Below are 21,626 nucleotides of genomic sequence, written 5' to 3' on the forward strand. Positions count from 1 at the left end.
AATGGCCTCCTTCAGCACTGTAAATTCTATGATTATTTTCTACGATCATTACCCCAACTCACTCTTTAGAGGACCAACTTAGCCTTTAGAAGTTATGACATTCAAGCATTTAAGAGCAGTCATGAATGCATGATTTATATTTTCATATTAGTTAGGAAAATCTATAACATTTTCATACCTGTACAGCTTAAGCTCACGTAATGAAACTTTCATGGAGTCAATTATAGGTGGTACATTCTTGTAATCTTTTTGTTTAATAATTGAGAAACTGTTCCGAATAATGATAAAACCAAAATCTGCAACAATAACATTTTTTGACACAGGGGATTGAGGCACAACAACAACAGGCGCTTTGATGTGAATGTCAAGTGCCATTCTGGTGCTCCGTTCTGAAAGATCCTTCACACCAGATGCTGCTTGGACTGTTGCCTCTGTGACAGCTTCGCTGGCAGCTTGGAAAACGTTTAAGAAAGCCTAAAAAAAACACATTGTTACAAACATAAGCTAAGTGCATAGTACGGAAAACTGCAGTATTCCAGGCATGAAATACACTTGCAATGAAAATACAAAGTTTGATTAAACACCTAAAAGTATGAAGGACTTCCGGTGACGGCGGGCGGGAGGCGGCCGCGCAACGGAGGGCTCCCGATCGGGAACGGCATTTTCGGGGCTTTAAGCCCGGCCCCAGGGTCCACGGAGGCGTCAAAGGCAAGGAGAAGGCACGGAGGAGGCACAGTAGAAGATGTCCAGGATCAGCAAGAAAACGGCCGGTAAAAGAACAGCTGAGGGCCCGTCGGAGAGTGGAGAGGTCACCACGGGGTCACCAGGGAAAAAGGAGGCTGGAGCACCTGGGGAGGCCGCATTGCTGAAGGCAGAAGAAATAACTACGGTAATGGCTGCAGAATTCGAAAGGCAATTTACAAAACACCTGGAGGCGATGAGGGAGGTTTTGAGTGTGCTGGTGGAGGAGGCGATTTCCCCGGTGACGAGTGCAATGGCGGAGGTGCGGGCACAAGGGGATTCGCTAAAGGCAGTGGAGGAGACGGTGGCGCAGCACGGTGATCAACTTACCTCGATGGGGAAGGAGATGCGGAAGGCGATGGAGGTGAACAAGGATAGTTGGAATTTACAGTGCAGGAGGCCATTTGGCCCATTGAGTCTGCACCGGCTCTTGGAAAGAGCACCCTACCCAAGGTCAACACCTCCACCCTATCCCCATAACCCAGTAACCCCACACAACACTAAGGGTAATTTTGGACACTCAGGGCAATTTATCATGGCCAATCCACCTAACCTGCACATCTTTGGACTGTGGGAGGAAACTGGAGCACCCGGAGGAAACCCATGCACACATGGGGAGGATGTGCAGACGCCGCACAGACAGTGACCCAAGCCGGAATCGAACCTGGGACCCTGGAGCTGTGAAGCAATTGTGCTATCCACAATGCTACCGTGCTGCCCTAAGGATCTGCGATGAAAATTGGAAGACCTGCAAAAACAGGTCCAGGCGACAGAATTTGAGGATTGTTGGGGCTGCCCGAAGGAGTTGAAGGGCCGAGGCCGATGAAGTATTTTGCCGCTATGCTGGCGAAACTATTGGGGCAGGGGGAGGATCCCTCCCGATATGAACTGGATCGGGCTCATCGATCAGGGAGGCCTGTACCAAAGGCGGGTGAGCCACCAAGAGTAGTGACTTTGTGCTTCCGTAGGTACTGTGTGAAAAAGAAGGTCCTGTGCTGGGCCAAGCAGAAGCGGGTGGAGCAGTGGGCTGGAGCTGGTATACGTGTATACCAGGACTTTACGGTGGAGCTGGCGAGGAGGCAGGCTGCCTTCAGCCTGGTGAAGAGGGCACTGTACATCAGCAAGGTGCAGTGCGGCATTGTATATCCAGCGAAGCGGAGGGTGACTTATAAGCTCAAGGACTTATTTTGGAACGGCGGAAGCAGGGGAGGAGTTTGCGAAGGCAGAAGGACTGTGGCAGAACTGAGAAATTGAGAAATGGCCATCTGCCGATGTAACCTCAGGACTGTATTTTCTTCTTTTTTTGTCTCTTCTTTTTTTGTTTCACTGCGCCCAGGTGTATGGGCTAAAGGAGCCAATGGTGTATATATTTGGACAAGGGAAGTGATGGGATTTGCACTCGTAGTGAGGGCTCTTTGGGGTGTAGGTAGATATGCGGGGTGTGCGTGCTAAAAGGGGATTTCTGGGCTTTCCTTGGGCCGGGCAAGGGGGAAAGGGACCCGGGCGGGGGTCTCCGTGCTGGCTGGATTAAACCGGCCAGTGAACGGGAGTGAGGTGGGGGGAGGGGCTGCGGCCATAGGAGCCTGGCAGAACAGGGTCCGAGTTGTCTAACCGGAGTGGAAAGTTGGGGGGAAGGAACAGAGGTTGGGGAAAGGTGTTTTACAAGAGGCAGCGGGGGGGGGGGGGGGGGGGGGGGGGGGGTTTACAACTCTTGGTTATCACATACGGTACTCTTTCGGAGGTTGGACGGCATTGAGTGTGTGTGTGTGTGTGTGTGGGGGGGGGGGGGGGGGCGGGGGGGGGAAAGAGTGGATTCTAGGGTGACCATGGGCGGTCCTTTCTTTTCTCTCCTTTGTTTTTTGTTTCTACCGTTGGAGGGTTTGTTTTATTGGATGCATATATTGACAGTTGGGCCGTTGTTTGGGGTGGTGGGAGGATGGGATCATTATTATTGTTAAGGGGATTGACTTTGTATTTGTTACCTTTTACTGTTTGGGGGTGGGGTGTGAATTTTGGAGGAAAATGTGAAAATGGAGAATAAAAACATTTAAAAAAAACACCTAAAAGTATGATTCAAATTCTGAACATATTTTAGTAAATGTAAAAACTTCCTCACCAACAATGAAGACACAAACTTCTTTACAAAGATGACCTGGATACAGCCAACTGTCAATTTAATGTAACTATCCACAACATCCATATTGGTATAGGCAGCACCTCCTGTGGCATCCACATGAGAAATCATTTTAAAACTGAAGACCTCTTTTCCATGAATGGATACAGCCTTTAAAATAAAAATTGACATTTTAATAAAGCAAAAGTTATTTTTGAAATTTGTAAGAAACTAAAATATTAACAAGACCAAATATTAATCCAGCTAAGGTATATGGGGCTTAATACACGGAATCCCCACTCAAAAGTTCTGGTTGTATTCTTGAACATTGCGACTTAAGTGGAACAAATTTAACTGAATCATAGGTTTCCATAGAAATCAAAGTTAAAGTCAGAGTTAGGTTTCTTTGGATATTACTCACTCAGAAAAAATAATGTATGAATTGTGCAACATGTACTTTCCCAACTAAAATAATCTGCAAAGTAAAATGCACTAATATAGAAGGAATGCAATACTGTACAATGTAAAATGTTTAAAAGAATTACAATCCACTCGCCTATTAACAATACTTTTAGGCTGACCAGGCTCCATCTAGTGGCAGAAGTTGCAGGTAGCTGCTGAAGTCTTGGCTACCTGCACAGACCAACATCCGCCAATAGATGGAGCCCAGGACTTCAGTGCAAGTTCAGAGTGGAGCCAGCAGCAGGAGGCAGGTGTGGGGCAGCAAAAACAGACCCTGGGGACGACGATAAGAACAGCCAAGAGGCAAGGGATGGAGGCGGAACTGGGAGGCAACACTGGATGCAAGGCCAAGTGGAAGCAAGGCCAGGAAGCAAAGCTGGCAGAGGCAAGGCCGGGTGGAGGCCAGAAGGGCAGCAAGAGAAAGAGGGATTGGCGGCAAGAGCGGAAACATTGCAGAAAAGGTCATGTGAGCAGGCAGGCCGAGAAAATGACTAACGACATTAAATTGAAACAACGTTAAATGGATATAGTGATACCACTTCATTACTGACATGTTAAGTGAAATGCTAAGCGAGTCAACGTTAAGTGAGGATTTACTATATATAGAAGGAAATGTGTAGGCAGATACTGTTTTCTGATAAAGGTTTATTACGGAGATGGGAAGCAATGGTTAATGATGAACTGAAGTACGATAACCTAACATCCAGACATCCCAATAATGCAGAGGATGGATGAAAACGTACTGCATTTTAATGCAGAATCTTTAGAAATACCTTCTTGAATAATGCATCTTCATTGGAATCCATAACGACAATATTCTTCAGCTTTGTGGTCACTTCTGATAAGGTCTTTCTCAAAACCACCTCAACATCAAGGCCTATCCAATTAGAACAAATGAATGTTGAAATCTAACTCACAAAATGATCATTACCAAAGCAGCTGGTACTCACCACAGCCTGCACAAAATCCAAAACTCTATCCGACACAGTTGCTACTTCCTCCTCTTGATTTATTCTGCCCATGCACAAAAGTTGACGCATTGCCTTAAATTTCCATTCTAACCATTGCCATCTGCAATCAACTCATGATTTACACCAACATACAAATTTAATCATGCTATGATTCTTTCTCCTTCCAATCTCCATCTTGTACTTGCTCTTGCAAGGAATCGCCAAAAGAAATTTCATGTACTTTGATAATAAAAACGGAAAATGTTGGGAAAACCCAGGTCACGCCGCATTTGTGCAGAGAGAAACAGAGTTAGCGGTTTGAGTCCATATGACTTTTCTTCACGTTTTTCCTTAACTGTTCAATACAGGATTCTTTCTCTCTATCTCTCTCTCCAAGCTCCTCCCAGCCCCTCAAACAAAGGTTCTCTGCTGAAGTTTCCAGGCTTGAATCAATCAGCTTTATCTTGGCTGTTTGATTGCCCACTCAACATGGCCATGCTATCGATATGCACGTAACCTCCCATTGACGGACAACGAGGCTTTAGACTCTAATAGCTGGTAAGAGAAGAGTGTCCCTAAGAACAATGGATCTGGGGCGTCCTGCCTATTCCCACTAACAAGATTAAGTCTGACTGGGACAATGTAACTCGGCCAGGTGTGGGCGTATTGTTCTGACTGTGTGGGGCAGTTTTTTTTGTCCCCAAGTCTGTTTAACCCCTAATTTGCCTGTTGCATTGGGGTCTCATTTCTGAACCCAATTTCCCAATATCTGCCTCGCATAACACAAGTACAGCAACCTAAATATAATGTGTAGTAATGTTACATTGCAAAACTTCAAATAGCATCATCCAGACAGATGTGACATGTGAACTGGGAAATTGGAATACAGTACTGACCGGTGGGGGTGGGGAATGTAGTCAAGATAGCTATAGGAGGCAAGTTTGTCATGGTCGGTTTGGTTTAAGGAACATTGCTGAAGCACAGGAGGGGGATCTTTATTTTGTTCTAGACTTAAGCTATATCTGATCTGGAAGTATTGGCAGTGGACAGTGAATGCAAATACAAGAAAACCAGAGGAAAATAGGTCACTGAGCAACTTGAGCTTGCTGTGTCAAAGAATGAGATAATGGCTGATCTGCAACCTAGTTTCATATACCCACTGTTGCTCTAGATTCCTTAATACCTTCTCGAAACCTTTAAAATTCTGAATAATGCAGCATTAATTGCCATTTGTGTAAAAGAGTTCAAAACTTAGTCCATCCTTTGCATATAGAAGTCTTCACCAGATCTGGCTCTAGTTTTATAGATTATCTCATCCTCACGCTGTCGCTGCCTGCTCCCCCCGGCCCCACCACCACATTACATTCCATCCCCACCCCGACCTCAACATGCAGAAATACTTTTGCTTTTCTTATGAGCCAGGGTTTAGAGAACACCAACGTATATCCTAGAGTTCACCTGACCCACAACTTTGAATAGATTTTGTTGTGGGGAGCACAGGGGCCCACTTTACAGGTGTGATGCAACAGAGAACTAAAAGTATTTTTAAACAAAAACAATGTTCATTCTATGAATCCAGTTAACATTTTATAAACCCACAGTAAACATCTTACCAACTACCAAAACTGATAACCCCACAAAAAGATACAATACTTTATAGATAACCCTTAATAACTTTCCAAACAACATCCATAAGTCAACCCCCCCCCCCCCACCCCTTTTTAACAAAGACAGTAGGTTTGCATTCATTACAGAAACAGGTATTACTTTGAAATCATCAAGTGATCTGGAGACATTCTTTATATTGCAGAGAGAAAGATCAATACACATCTGCGAAAGTTTTGAGTCCAGATGACTCTTTGTGAAAGCTGTGACTGAGGTCTTGGGAGTTTGTGGACGGGGCAGGTTAGTACAAAATTTGTCTCTTTCAGACTTACTGTCAGGCTTAAGTTCTCGGAGACTTTGGCAAAGTGTCAGTAAGCAGCTAGATGTCCTCCTCAGTGTGTGCTGCGAGAACACAGTTTTCAGTAAACAGGAACCTTTGACAAGGGTCACCTGGACTCAAAACTTTAGTTATTTTCTCTCCCTACAGATACTGTCAGACCCGTTGAGATTTTCCAGCATTTTCTCTTTAGACCTCACAGTTAGTAATCTCAGGATTGCTACCAGTGCCACGTGCTAGTCAGAGTAGGGATGGCAGGATGGGTATGATGAATAAGTGGTTGAGAGATGGTGCAAGAGGGAGCAATTCAATGTCTTGGGACATTCATTGGAACCGGTTCTGAGGGAGGTGGGACCAGTACAAAACAGGCAGTCTGCACCTGGGCAGAACCAGAAGCAATGCCCTATGGGGAGTATTTGCTGATGGGGAGGGTTTAAATTAAGATGACTGGGGGAGGAGGAGTACTGATGCAGGAAATTGGAGGGAAGTAAGATGGATAAGAGTGTGTTATGGGCTGCATAACAACATAACGGGCTACAAAGCGAAGCCGAGCAGCATCTCCGGCAGCTGCACACTCCTCCTCAATGTACTCAATGCATTCTATGCTCTCGCTATGTTCGAGCAGGAAACCAACGATCCGTTGTCGAGTGCCCCAGCAGCCTATAACACACTCTTATCCAGCATCACAGCTTCCAAAGTCAGATCGGCTTTCCTGAAAGTGAACCCTCGGAAGGCGACAGGTCCGGATGCGATGCCTGGTTGTGCACTAAGTGTCTGTGCGGACCTTTTGGCAGAGGTGTTCGCGGACATCTTTAACCTGTCCCTATTCCACTCCGAGGTCCCCAACTGCTTCAAGAAGACCACCATCATACCGGTGACAAAGAAAAACGAGGTAACGTGCCTCAATGACTACCGTCCGGTGGCCCTGACTTCAGTTGTAATGAAGTGCTTCGAGAGTTTGGCCATGAAGCGTATCACCTCCATACTCCCAGAATGCCTTGATCCACTACAATTCTCATACCACTGCAACCGGTTCACAGCAGGCGCCATCTCCTAGCCTACACTCATCCAGAGACCATCTCGACAAGAAGGACTCCTACATCCGACTCCAATTTACTGACTACAGCTCCGCCTTCAACACCATAATCCCAGCCAAGCTCATATCAAAGCTCCAAAACCTAAGACTTGGTTCCTCACTCTGCAACTGGATGCTCGACTTTCTAACCCACAGAACACAATCAGTAAGAATAAATAACAACACCTCCTCCGTAATAGTCCTCAATACCAGGGCCCTGCAAGGCTGCATAATTAGCCCCTTACTCCCTGTACACATACGACTGCGTTGCAAAATTTAGTTCCAACTCCATCTACAAGTTATCTGACCATAGTGGGCCGGATCTCGAGTAACGATGAGTCAGAATATAGGAGGGAGATTGAGAACCTAGTGGAGTGGTGCAGCGACATCAATCTATCCCTCCATGCCAGCAAAACTAAAGAGCTGGTCACTGACTTCAGGAAGCAAAGTACTGTACACACACCTGTCAGCATCAGTGAGGCCGAGGTGGAGATGGTTAGCAGTTTCAAATTCCTAGGGGTGCACATCTCCAAAAATCTGTGCTGGTCCACCCACGTCGATGCTACCACCAAGAAAGCACAACAGCACCTATACTTCCTCAGGAAACTAAGGAAATTCGGCATATCCACATTAACTCTTACCAGCTTTTACAGCTGCACTATAGAAAGCACCTATCTGGCTGCATCACAGCCTGGTATGGCAACTGCTCCGATCTGCTGAGCTGCTCGCAGAAAAGTACTTTTCACTGTACCTCGGTACACGTGACAACAAACAGCTCCAATCCGAAAAAGAGCAAGCCGGAGGACTGGGAGGATTTTAAAATTCAGCAGAGTACAAAAGGTTTAATTCAGAAGGGGAAAACAGAATATGAGAGTAAGCTTGCAGAAAACATAAAAACTGACTACAAACACGTCTGTAGATATGTGAAGAAAAAAAGACTGGTGAAGATAAATGTAGGTCCCTTACAGTTAGAATCAGGTGAGTTCATAATAGGCAACAAAGAGATGACAGACCAGTTGAACAATTACTTTGGATCTGTCTTCACTAAGGAGGAAACAGATAACCTTCCGGAAATACTAGGGGACAGAGGGTCTAGCATGAAGGAGTAACTGAAGGCAATCCTTATTAGTCAGGAAATTGTATTGGGGAAATTGATGGTATTAAAACCCAATAAATCCCCAGGGCCTGATGTTCCACATCCCAGAGTACTTAAGGAAGTGGTCCTAGAAATAGTGGACGCATTGGTGATCATTTTCCAGCATTCTATAGATTCTGGAAGAGTTCCGATGGATTGGAGGGTAACTAATGTAATCCCACTTTTTAAAAAAGGAGTGAGAGAAAATGATTAATTATAGACCGGTTAGTCTGACATTGGTGGTGGGGAAAATACTGCAGTCAATTATTAAGGACAAAATAACTGAGCATTTGGAAAGTGGTGACAAGATCAGTCCAGGTCAGCATGGATTCACTAAAGGGAAATCATATTTGGCCAATCTTCTGGAATTTTTTGAGGATGTGACCAGTTGAGTGGACAAGGGTGAACCAGTGGATGTTGTGTATCTGGACTTTCAAAAGGCTTTTGACAAGGTCCCACACAAGAGATTAGTCAGCAAAATTAAAGTTCATGATATTGGGGATAATGTATTGACATGGATAGAGATCTGGTTGGCAGACAGAAAGCAGATAATGGGAATAAATGGGCCCTTTTCAGACTGGAAGGCAGTGACCTGTGGGGTACCACAGGGTTTAGTGCTGGGATCCCAGCTGTTCACAATATACATTAATGATTTGGACATAAGGAATTGCATGTAGCATCTCCAAATTTGCAGACGACATTAAGATGGGTGGCAGTGTGCGCTGTGAGGAGGGTACAAAGAGGCTGCAGGGTGACTTGGACAGGCTGGCTGAGTGGGCCAATACTTAGCAAATGCAATATAATGTGGGTAAATGTGAGGTCATCCACTTTGGTGGAAAAAACAGTACGGCAGATTATTATCTGAATGGTGGCAATTTATGAAAAGGGGAAGTGCAACGAGACCTGGCTGTCATGGTGGAACAGTCGCTGAAGGTTGTCATGCAGGTACAGCAGGCAGCAAGAAAAGCTAATGGCATTCTGGCCTTCAACGTGAGAAGATTTGAGTATCGGAGTAGGGATGTCTTGCTGCAGTTATACAGTGAGGCCACACCTTGTGTACTGTGTGCAGTTTTCGTCTCCTAGTTTGAGGAAGGACATTCTTGCTATTGAGGGTGTCCAGCAATGGTTCACCAGACTAATTCCCGGGACGGCAGGACAGACACATGCAGAAAGACTGGATTGACTGGGCTTATACTCACTGGAGTTTCGAAGAATGAGAGGGGATCTCATAGAAACATATATAATCCTGATGGGACTAGATGTGGGAAGAATGTAGGGACTTGCAGTACTCGGGGTCACAGCCGAAGAATCAAGTGTAAGCCAGTCAGAAATGAGATGAGGAAGAACTTCTTCTCTCAGAGAGTTGTGAACTTGTGGAATTCTCTACCACACAAAGCTGTTGGGGCTAGTTTGTTGGATATATTCAAGAGGGAACTGGAAATGACCCGTACATCTAAAGGAATCAAGGATTCTGCACTGTGAGTGCTGCTATGGATGAGTAAGAGTGCATTTTAAGCTGCGTGGAACAGGGGGTTTGAATGGAGTTCAATTGTGGCCGAGTACAATTCTGTTGCTGATGGCCCATTGCGCCTCATAGATGCCCAGTCTGGAGTTGCTAGATCTGTTTGAAACCTATACCATTTGGCAAGGTGGTAGTACCACACAACATGATGGATGGTATCCTCAATGTGAAGACCGGACTTTGTCCCCACAAGGATTGTGTGGTGGTCACTCCTATTGATACGGTCATGGATAGATGTATCTGTAGGTTGGTGAGTACGAGGTCAAGTATCCGTTTCCCTCTTGTTCCGTCACCATTTGCCACAGACCCAGTAATGCAGCTATGTCCTTTAGGACTCAACCAGTCCTTTAATACCTGGGACATTGTAGGTACAGTATGATTCCATGAGGATGACTATGCAAGTCTGTTGCCTGACGAGTTTGTGGGTCAGCTCTCCCAATTTGGGCACTAACCCCCAGATGCTACAAAAGGAGAACTTGACAAGAGTCGACCGGGCTGAAATTGCCATTTTCAGTGTCTTAAGTCGATGCTGGGTGGTCCATCTAGCTCATTCCTATGAGAATCTTTAGTGCTTTGATACAACTGAGTGCCTTGCTAGACATTGGAGGGCATTTAAGAGTCTGGGTCTGAAGTCACATGTAGGCCAGAGCAGGTAAGGACAGCAGATTTCCTTTCCTAAAGGACATTATTGAACCAAATGAGATTTTATGAAAAGTAAAATGGTTTCAAGATCATTAGTAAGACTTTTAATTCAAAATTTTCTTTCAAACTGATATTCGACCACCTGCCAAGCTAGGATTTGAACACAGGATCCCTGGGTCTCTGGATTATTAGTCCAGCAATAATATCATTAGGCCACCACCTTCATTGCAGAATGGTACCTCATCAGATGCCTTTTCCCTCACTAAAGGGCAGCACGGTAGCATAGTGGTTAGCACAGTTTCTTCACAGTTCCATGGTCCCAGGTTCAATTACCGGCCGAGTCATTGTCTGTGTGGAGTCCGCATGTTCTCCCCGAGTCTGCGTGGATTTCCTCCGGGTGCTCCGGTTTTTTCCCCACAGTCCAAAGATGTGCAGGTTAGGTGGATTGGCCATGCTAAATTGCTCGTAAGTGTCCAAAAAAGGTTAAGTGGGAGTTACTGGGTTACGGGGATAGGGTAGATTTGTGGGCTTGAGTAGGGTGCTCTTTGTAAGGGCCAGTGCACACCCGACAGGCCGAATGGCCTCCTTCTGCACTGTAAATTCTATGATTCTAATGTCACCAAGCAAGACAGTGCAATAGCTCATGTTCTGTTTGCTATCTACTTTTTGGCTAAGTTTTTATATACCCTCAAAAGATCTCAACATAAGAGCACACATTTAGTTCATGGCTGAAGGCTTGGTTTAGACATATTTATTTGGACTTGTCCAGGGTTATTTTTTTCCCCATGTACTGAGCTCTAACTTGAAGGTTCTGAGATTGGATGATCAGGAATCATCTGCTATGATTCCTGCCCTGTGACCTGGGTCCCCTTTGGCGGTTGTCTTCTGTGGCGACCAAGCCTAGATGGGCCCATCTGCTACTCCGGTGTCCCAGGTGGCCTGGTGCCACCCTGTTCTGCCCGCTGTGCATGTGATGTGCCAGAGAAAGGAGGGGGGATGGAGTCCAAGCTGCTGCGGTGTTTTGGCACCTCCCCACAGGAGTCACCTGCACATGCCCCATCACCATTTACAAAACCTACAAACTGACCTGAGGAATTTTAATATTGCTTAATGTTTTGATGAATATTAACTCCCACAACCAAAAGCAGAATCTTAAGCTACAATTTTTAAAATAACTTCACATTGCTAATAAAATTTACAACATAATGTATATGTGGCACACTCTGCTGGGGAGAAGCTACCTTTATTCATAAATGACACAGAAAAAATTCTGCATTTACTATACAAACATTATCTTCAGGACTTGCTTACCTTCAATGCTTACTTCTGCAATTTTTTTTGTCTGATCACAGATGAAAACTCTCAGAAGTGCCAGATCTGCAACTGCATGAAGTTTGATCACATCTTCGAACTTCGATTTCTTATAAGCTAAAAGGAGTTAAAAAAAAGTACTTGTATAATTAAAACTAAATATAAATCAGCCAATAAAATAGAGGCCGATATCTAGTGAGGAGATAACATTGTGTAAGCTCCTACACCATGTGAAAGTCTGTTTATCTGTGCACGCACAGGTGCAGGTGAGAGAGGGAGATGGGGGAGAGGTGAGTGAGTGAGTGCGTGCGAGCGTGAGTGCGTGCGAGCGAGCGTGAGTGCGTGCGAGCGAGCGTGCGAGCGTGAGTGCGTGCGTGCGGCGTGCGAGCGTGAGTGCGTGCGGCGTGCGAGCGTGAGTGCGTGCGGCGTGCGAGCGTGAGTGCGTGCGGCGTGCGAGTGAGTGAGTGTGAGCGAATGAATGATGTGCATTCTCTACTCACCAGAGGTGCATAAGTATATCACATTCACATACACAAAAAAGGAGATTGTGTAAGGCTTTGCCCATTTAGATGCATCCCTCTGAGATATCGAATTCTGGCCTTTTGTACGTTCTCAACCACATTTGCTCCACCCTTGGTGGCCATGCCTTTAGCATAACCAAGTTCTGGAATTCCCTTCTTCTACCTCATTTCGCTCCTTTATGATTTCTCTTAAAACCTACCTTTTTTACCTGTGCAACTCCGTTATCATACTTTGTTTTTGTTTTGATCTTGTGAATCCATCAGATTTATATAGTATGTTGAATGCAAGTTGTTTTTCCTGCATAATCAACGTGTGGATCTGATTTTTCCAGAACATGTCAAACTACTTGCTGTACCTGCATATTTGCTTTCAGTGACTGGTGTACAAGGACATCCATGTCCCTTTGCACGTCAACTTTTCCAGAACTGTCACCTTTTAAATAATACTCTACCATTCCATTTCTCCTTCCGACGTGGATAACTTCATATTTATTTACGTTATACTACATCTGGCTTGTATTTGTCCTCTTACTCAACTTGTCTAAATTGCCTTGAAACCTCTATCATGCTCCTCACCATTCGCATTTCCACCAAGTTTTGTGTCTTCAGAAAACAAGAAATATTATTTTTGATTTCCTGATCGAAATCAGTGATGTATATTATGAATAGCTGGGACTCTAGCACTGATCCTTGTGTGACCCCACTCGTCACCACCTGCCACTCAGAAAAAGACCCATTTATTCCAACTCGGCTAGCAGACAGGAAACAAATTCTCAATCCATGCCATTATATTACCCTGAATCCCATGTGCTTTAATTTTGCATACTTCATCTTTAATGTGGGACTTTATCAAAAGATTTCTGAAAATCCAAATACACCACATCCACTGGTTCACCCTCATCTACTCTACTAGTTACATTCCACTGGTTCACCATCATCTACTCTACTAGTTACATCCTCAATAAACTCCAGGAGGTACATCAGTCATGATTCCCTGTCATAAATCCATGTTGACTTTGTCTATTGTTATTATTCTAATTCCACTCATATTTTCTAAGTATACTGTATTCACATCCTTTTCAACAATGTTTTCAAACATTTTCCCACTTTTACCAACCAGCTGACCTTCGGAACACACGCCGGCCGATCTTCGCCACACACCATTTTCTCGTACCTTTAATGTGACAGGTGAGCCTGCTTGGTCCTCACGTTCTAACTCCAATCAGGCTCACAGGAAAAGAGGGCAATGCGCATATTAGGTGCAGAGTTCAGCCGGTACCGTTGTGCAGTCTTCACCTTTGCGAGGACGGAAAATCCAACCTCACACATCGAGATCATTGCGAAGGGCAAAAGCAACAAAATTCTTGGATACTCCTCAGAGACGCTACTCCAGAATGCTGAACGTCTCATTGACTTGCAATGTGTTTTTAATGTGCTGTCACAGGCGAGGTGCAGACATTTAGTCTCTTCATTTGGGTCAGCTATAATTTAATTATTTGCTCTGGGGTCTCAAACTCCAAAGGATTTTCAACCCACCGCTTCTCTCAAAATCTGAAATATCTGCTCTGGAAAGTAACAACAAAAACTGTTGATCAGCGAACCCAGATGCAACTGAATAAAGCTCGTCAGTCTTTCAGCTCCCTTACTCACACTGTTTCCTTTGATGTGACGTAGTAGTATGTAGACTATGTAGTAGTCTAGGCTTTGTATTCGCACTGGCCAAACTTTCAATGACTTTTGGAAAGCATCTATTTCTTCACTGCCGAAAGCAATCATGATCCTTCCCTTGCAATTTGAGGTTCAGTTCATTCAGAATTGAAAAGGTGCCTGCAAGGTGAGACATAGCTAGCATCCAAGTTTCATCAGCAAACGAATCAGCCAGAGGGGACGATATCTCAAGGAAAGAAGCTTAGATTTGATACCTTAGTTTGTAAACTCTTGACAAGCACCCGACCCCTCGACAGTCAATGCACTTCTGTGTGGAACAATAAATGTGTGTGCTCGGCCCCTATATCGGAACACCGAGCCTCAAAAAAAACCTGGTATTGAGTGCGGTGCATTTAATGAATTTCACAACCTTCACTATTCTTTCCAACACCAAAGATCGGATGGAATTATTTTCGATGCCAAAGCTTCATGCTGAATAAAATAATGATTCCAAGCAATGTCCTGACCAGCAGCCTCCTTAATCCTCATTATAACTCCACTGTTTCCCCCAGGTATGTTGGCTGTCCCATCACTTGTGATTTTCCTGCAATGAATCCAATCGAGCCTCACTTTCCAACCATGTCAATGCTTCTTAAATCTCTGCCCAAATCATATTGCTTGGTAAAGTCAGGCAGCACAGCAAATCTTCAACAAGTTCATTGTGCCAAACATGCTTAACGAGCAAGGTTGCACAATCGGAAACATCAGTGCTTTCATGTAGTTGTATTGAGAATTCCTGTGCTGACTTTAAACGAGAATTAAGCTGGGCTTCTAAATTGATATCACAAATTCAACGAGCCATTGTGTTATCACTAAGTGGGATGCATTTCAGTTTTTGAACTAACCTCTCATCTAGGACCATACAAACTACGTCTTTTGTTGCAGGGAGAATTAATCTCTCTGCTACAGTGTGGGGTATTTTCTCTTTAGCTATATGGTAAGCTGCCATGTAAGAGGCTAATTGTGCTTTGTCATTCAATGTAACATTTCTGCTAAGGACTTCAGCTGATGATTTTAAGTTCTCGCTGCATCCTTCGAAAAAAAAATCAAGATCTATGTCCTCAAACTCACCATGCTTAGTCTTCAAATGCCTTTTGAAGGTTTTAAACTTTCATTTGCCAGTACTTCCCTCCATATAACACACATGGGGTTGCATCCTGATTTGTATTGGCACAATTAATGAAGGCATACCTCAAGAAATCATCTTTATACTGTGGCACGGTAGCACAGTGGTTAGCACTGTTACTTCACAGCGTCAGGATCCCAGGTTTGATTCCCACTTGGGTCCATGTCTGTGCGGAGTCTGTATGTTTGCCCCGTATCTGCGTGGGTTTTCTCCGGGTGCTCCAGTTTTCTCCCACAAGTCCCAAAAGACATACTTGTTAGGTGAATTGGACATTCTGAATTCTCCCTTTGTGTACCCAAACAGGGGTCGGAATGTGACGACTAGGGGCTTTTCAAAGTAACCTCATTGCAGTGTTAATGTAAGTCTACTTGTGACAATAATAAAGATTATTATTATTCCTGATTTCAGCTTCTTCAGCAGAGCTTACAACAGCATTGCTTTGTCCTGCCATGGACTCTCCTGGCAACTCTCTCCAGCAGATTTGGTTGCGAGATCCTAGCCTGTTTGTGCTTCTGGTCCCCTCTTCCTTATTACAAAACCATTCATCTTCAGCTCTTCATAGTCCTGTTGCCCTGCTTGCAGGTAGCCACAAAATGGAGGAACCTGAACTCCGTGATTTTGTGCGCAAAACACAGACATGCGTGACATCAGTGTACGTGCTGGGCGTGTGACTTGATCTCTGCTGCCGCTTCTGGCGGGAAGACCCCCATCGTTTTTAAAAAATTTGATCTTGGGACAGTGTGCATATGTCAGGAGGAGGTGGTCTGCTCCGCTGGGCCTTAGGTATGTGAACTGTCGAATCCGCTCAAGGGGGCACGCATGCAAGGGGAGGCTGGCATTCTACAAAGCCGGTCTCGGCCGGCATTTGTAAACGTCGGTTGCGGTCTTTGGGTGCTTCTCCCAAAACTGGGAATGCCGCGACCAATCGCTCCACGACCCTCCCGACACCCATCAGGGGATGTGATCCTGAGTTTGAAAACCCCTGCTTTACAATAAACTCTAATATTTTCCCTACTAATGTTTGGCTACCCAGTCTATAATTTCCAGTTTCCTCCCTCCTTTTTTTAAATAGAGAGGTTACATTTGCCACCCTCCAGTCTGCCAGGATTGTTCCAGAATCTACAGAATTTTGGAATATGGCAACCAATGTACGCATCCACTATTTCCAAGGTCACCTCCTTTCATTGAGATGTAGAACATGGCCACCTCCTTTTGTACCATGGGATGTAGATTATCAGACTCTGAGGATTTATCAGCTTTCAGCCCATTAATTTCTCCAGCACTTTTCTTTTAGTAATATTAATTTCCCTCAATTCCTTCTCCTCACAGGACCCTTGGTTCACCAGCAAAGTTATTGTCTTCATATGAGAAGACATAAGCAGTTGTTTCTTGCTCTACCATTTCATTGTTCTCTATTATACATTCTGCCATTTTGGACTGCAAGGTACCTACATTAATCTTTTTCTTATTAAATACTTTTAAAAACTTTTATAGTCCACTTTTATGTTTCATATGCATTTACTCTGATACTCTATTTTTCCCCTCTTAATCGATCTCTTGGTTCCCCTTTGCTGAATTCTGAACTATTGCTCCCAATCCTCGGGTTACTACTTTTTTTAAAGCAACTTCATATGACTCTCTACAGATCTAATACTATCCTTAATTTCTTTTGTTAGCTATGGTTGGGTCACTTTTGTGTCAGAAATGAATGTATAATTGCTGCAATGCATACATTGGGTCCTTAAATATTAGCCATTCCCTATCCACCATCATACCTTTTAATGAAGTGTCCCAATCTTTCTTAGCCAACTCACATCTCAAAGCTTCATAGTATCCCCTCTCCTCAATTTCTTCGACTCACAGGACCTCAGTTTCAGATTGGACTTTTCATTTTCCATCCTAATAAAGAATTCTAGCATGTTGGTCACTGTTCCCCACACAACTAGGTTAATAATTAACCCTTCCCATAGGATAGCATTTTCCCTCATTGGTTCCTTGACATACTAATCTAAAAAACATCTTGTACACACTTCCCAAATTCATCCACCACACTATTATTGCTAATTTGTTTTGCCCAATCTATATGCAGATTAAAGTCACCCCATGATTAATCTAGCACCTCTGTTACATGCATTTAATTTCCTGTTAATTTCTTACCCTAACTTACCAGTATCGTTTGGACACCTGAAGACAACACCCACAAAGGTATTCTGCCCTTGTTGCTTCTGAGTCCACCCAAACGGATTCTACGTCTCGATTTTCTGAGGTAATATCCTCTCTCACTATTGCCCTGATTTCATCCTTAACTTACAACACCAGCCCACCTTCTTTTCCTTTTTGCCTTTCCTTCCTAAATTTAGAGCACCCTTGGATATTCAGTTCCCAACCCTGGTCACTGTATCACCATGTCTCCACAATAACAACCCCGGTCGTTGTTCATTGGGGTTGGGGGGGTGGGGGATGGGATACATGCGTCGATACGGTCTGGGGGTGTTACAGTTATTATGGGTTATTTTGTTGAATTTCATTGTTTGTCATTAAAAAAATTATGTTAAAAAAAAAATAAAAAAGAAATAAGAACCCCGGTCACTGTATCACCATGTCTCCACAATAACAACCCTGGTCACTGTATCACCACGTCTCCACAATAACAACCCTGGTCACTGTATCACCATGTCTCCACAATAACAATTATAATTATATCGTACCCGTTTATATCAATTTGTGCCGTTAATTCATCGATTTTGCTACAAATGCTCCATGCATTCAGATACAGTACCTTTAGACTTGTCTTTTAATATTTTTTCAGTTTTTTGTAATATGGCTCTATTTGTTTCTAGCATTTCTTTCCTCTGCCTTCCACTTTTGCATTCTACTTTTCTGTTTTTCACTTCTATCTTTGTTTCCCTATCTTGTCTCTCCATTCAGCTTTCCATCCCCTGCCACTCTAGTTTAAACCCTCCCTAACAGCGCTAGCAAATACCATTGCAAGGATTTTGATCATGGTTCTGCTAGGATTTAGCTTATACAAGTCCCATCTACCCCAGAATCAGTCCCAATACGTCAAGAATCCAAATCCCTCCCTCCTACACCATCCTTCCATCCACACATTGATCTTGTTTATTCTTCTATTCCTGCTTCCGCTAACTGGGAGCAATCCTACTACTATCTTTGAAGTGCTGCTTTTTAATTTATTTCCTAGCTCCACAGGTTCTGCTTTCAGGGCCTTATCCTTCTTCTTACCTACACCATTGGTATTGATATGAACCACAACCTCTGGTTGTTCACTGTCCCCCTTCAGAATGTCCTGCAGCCAATTAGGTATTCTGGTCTCTGGCACCAGGGAAGCAACATGCTAGTGTCATGTCTGTGGCCCCAGATGCATCTATGTGTTTCACTTTTGTTAGAATTCCCCATCACTATTGCTCTCCCACAAATTTTGTTTTCTTCCCCCATCCTTAGTTACACTACGTGCATTCCAATCACTCAAGCGTTTGATTTCATTGCACTTACCTCTCTTTGATGTGAGCAATGTTTACAAACATTGGGATTTCACAACTTAGGACAATGATGTGAAGGGATATGAATGGATCAAAGCAGCAGATGGTATTTGAGCTGTCAATCATAAACCAGCATCAAGACATGAATGGATTGCAGAGTGAATCTGTGGGAACCAGACGCAGGCACGGCTTCTAACCTTCGAGGAATGGACATGTGGAGCTGCAAGGTAAGTACTACAGCTATAGTGCTTCCCACAGCCTCTATCTGGATTGCTCTCTAGCATCCAGGCAGGCGTCTCTTTTCTGGAGAGTCTCTGTGTGGGGTTCCTATAGGCAGGGGATCCATTTCGGGAGGAGGGGAGAAGAGGGGGGGGGGGGGGGGGGGGGGGGGGGGGTCAGGGATAATTTGTGCCAGGAGGGGTCAGTGCTGCCATGGGACTCCACTATCGAGCCAATTGCTCAAGATGGTGGCCCGATATCGGGATTCTCCCGAGACTCCCCCCATATTCCACACCATGCATAAATTTGTATGTCGCAGAACACTGAATTTCATCATGTTTTACGACCACAAAGGAATCTTAAAACTAGTGCAATTCAGCTCCTGAGGGAGAATACAGCCTCTCAAATGGAGAATCCTGACCACTGTCTCTCTAACAGCTTTCTCCAAAACTGCCTCTCTCCACAGCTTCTCAATGTCTCTCTGCGTTCCTTGGCTCCATCCAGCAATGACCTCATCTCCCCAAGCTAAAAAACAAATTACCTCTTCAAGTTGCAAAGCACACCAATTCCCTGGGGACTTTCCAGACAAATCACCATGCATTTACCCTGGCTGAAAAATACATTCATTAGTCAGTTTCACCTGCTGTTTCCTAGAAGCAAACAAAATCCTTTTTAAAAACACTATACCCCCAGGCGATTAACCCTTAAATTGCTCATTACTTAGAATCCAATATTATTAAAGTCTTCTAGTCGTCACACCGAACTCTGTATGGAAGTTTTGCCTCTCTGTCTCCAAACCCTTTGTTGAAGTCTCGCCTATCTGTCTCCGCGCTCTTTGTTGCACTCTCTTTCCTTGCTCCTTACTGAAATCATGGCCCTCTCTCTCTCACCATGCTCTTTATTGAAGCCCCACCCCTCTCTCTCCTTGCTGTTTATTGAAGTCTTGCCTCTCTCGTCCTGCTCGTAATTGAGGTCTCGCCTTTCTTGCCTCTCTTTCTCCTTGCTTCTATTTGAAGTCTTGCCTCTCTTTGTCTCTGCTCTTTATTGAAATTTCGCCTCTCCGCGTTCTTTACTGAAATCTCGCCGCTCTCCATGCTCTTTATTGAAATTTCATCTCTTTGTCTCCGCACTCTTCATTGAAGTTTCAGCACGGTGGCACAGTTATTAGCACTGCTGCCTCACAGTGCCAGGGATCAATTCCGAACTTGGGTGACCATGTGGAGTTTGCTCTTTCTCCAGTGTCTGCGTGGGTTTCCTCAGAGTGCTCCGGTTTCCTCCCAGTCCAAAGGTGTGCTTGTTAGGTGGGGTTATGGGGTTACAGGGATAGGGTGGAGAAGTGGACCTAGGTTAGGTGTTCTTTCAGAGGTTCGGTGCAGACTCAATGGGTCAAATAGCCTCTTTCTGCACTGAAAGAATTCTAAGTCTATTCCATTCCAAGTCCCGCCTCTATCTCCTTGCTCTTTATTGAAGTTTTGCTTCTCTCCCCACACTCTTTTTAAAGTCTCACCTCTATCACCAAGCTCTTTATCAGAAGGATGCATTTCTAATGTTATCTATCGTGAAATATTTAAAGTGTCACCAAAAATGAATATGCAGGCAGTGACACAGAATATGTAAAGAGTGATACTACAGATGTTGCCTTTGAGATTGATGATGAAATATACATTGAGGAAATAGGTGCAGATGCAGATTTTGAATCTGAGGATTTGAGTTCGACAATGAAGATATGCAGAACGATTAGCAGATATCATATATTAAAAATGATGGGCGGGATTTTCCGGGTGCTGACGGCGAAATCTGTTCGGAGATCGGCCGGAGAATCAACTTTGGCGCTGCTATTGCGATGCTCCGCCCCTCCATGGCCATGGGTATCATGCCATTATTTGTCTGCAACTCGGCATGGCGGCCGCAGACTCAGTCCAGCGCCGTCACAGTCAGGGGAGAGCTGATCGGCAGGTCGGGGGGACTTTGGCAAGGGCTGGGGGCACTGTTGGGAGGTGGTCTGTGGGTCGCGAGCCTGGCCAAAGGGGGGGGGGGGGCACTATTTGGAAGGCTGGGTCCACACGCGGCCACCGCCATGCGCATGCGCGGCCATTGACCCGGCAATTCTCTGGCCGTATCAGTAGCTAGAGCTGGGTGCCCTATGCTGCCTGCCTACTAGCCCCCCACCAAACGGAGGACTGGTGGTCATTTTGCACCAAATGTTCGGTCACAAAACGCCACCGTTCCCACTGTTAGGTGAATTGCATTTTCTGAATTCCCCCTGTGTACCCAAACAGGTGCCGGACTGTGCGACTGGGAGATTTTCATAGTAACTTCATTGCGGTGTTAATGTAAGCCTACTTGTGACAATAATAAGGATTATTAATATCGTTAATTAATCTAGTGTCAAGTAAATGAAATGAAACTTCATGAATTGCAAAAATATTTTTCTTTGTCAAAGCTTTTATGTATAATACTCTTGTGTAAATTTAGGTACTTGTGCTTCATGTTTGTGGATGAATGTGGTTAATTAAAATAATTGTTTGAAAGATGATAATTAAGTAAACTATTGAATGAAATCTATCGAATAAAAGAAATGTTTCTTATAAACTTCCACAAGTAATTTTGTGGTTGGATCCTCAACTTTAATACCTATTTCACTTAGTCCATATGCCTTG

The 21,626-nt window shown here is 44.3% G+C and overlaps 1 protein-coding gene across 1 annotated transcript in view; it reads right to left on the reverse strand.

The window, feature by feature from the left end:
- The window catches only part of vps13a (vacuolar protein sorting 13 homolog A), a 634,190-nt gene that overhangs the window by 313,559 nt on the left and 299,005 nt on the right, over positions 1–21,626 (reverse strand). The window contains 4 exon segments of the mRNA XM_038803880.1: positions 179–474; positions 2,858–3,025; positions 4,090–4,193; positions 11,894–12,010. Coding sequence (XP_038659808.1) covers positions 179–474; positions 2,858–3,025; positions 4,090–4,193; positions 11,894–12,010 — 685 coding nt within the window.

Source organism: Scyliorhinus canicula, chromosome 8 (genome assembly GCF_902713615.1).
Source record: "Scyliorhinus canicula chromosome 8, sScyCan1.1, whole genome shotgun sequence".
In the NCBI taxonomy this organism is placed as follows: domain Eukaryota; kingdom Metazoa; phylum Chordata; class Chondrichthyes; order Carcharhiniformes; family Scyliorhinidae; genus Scyliorhinus; species Scyliorhinus canicula.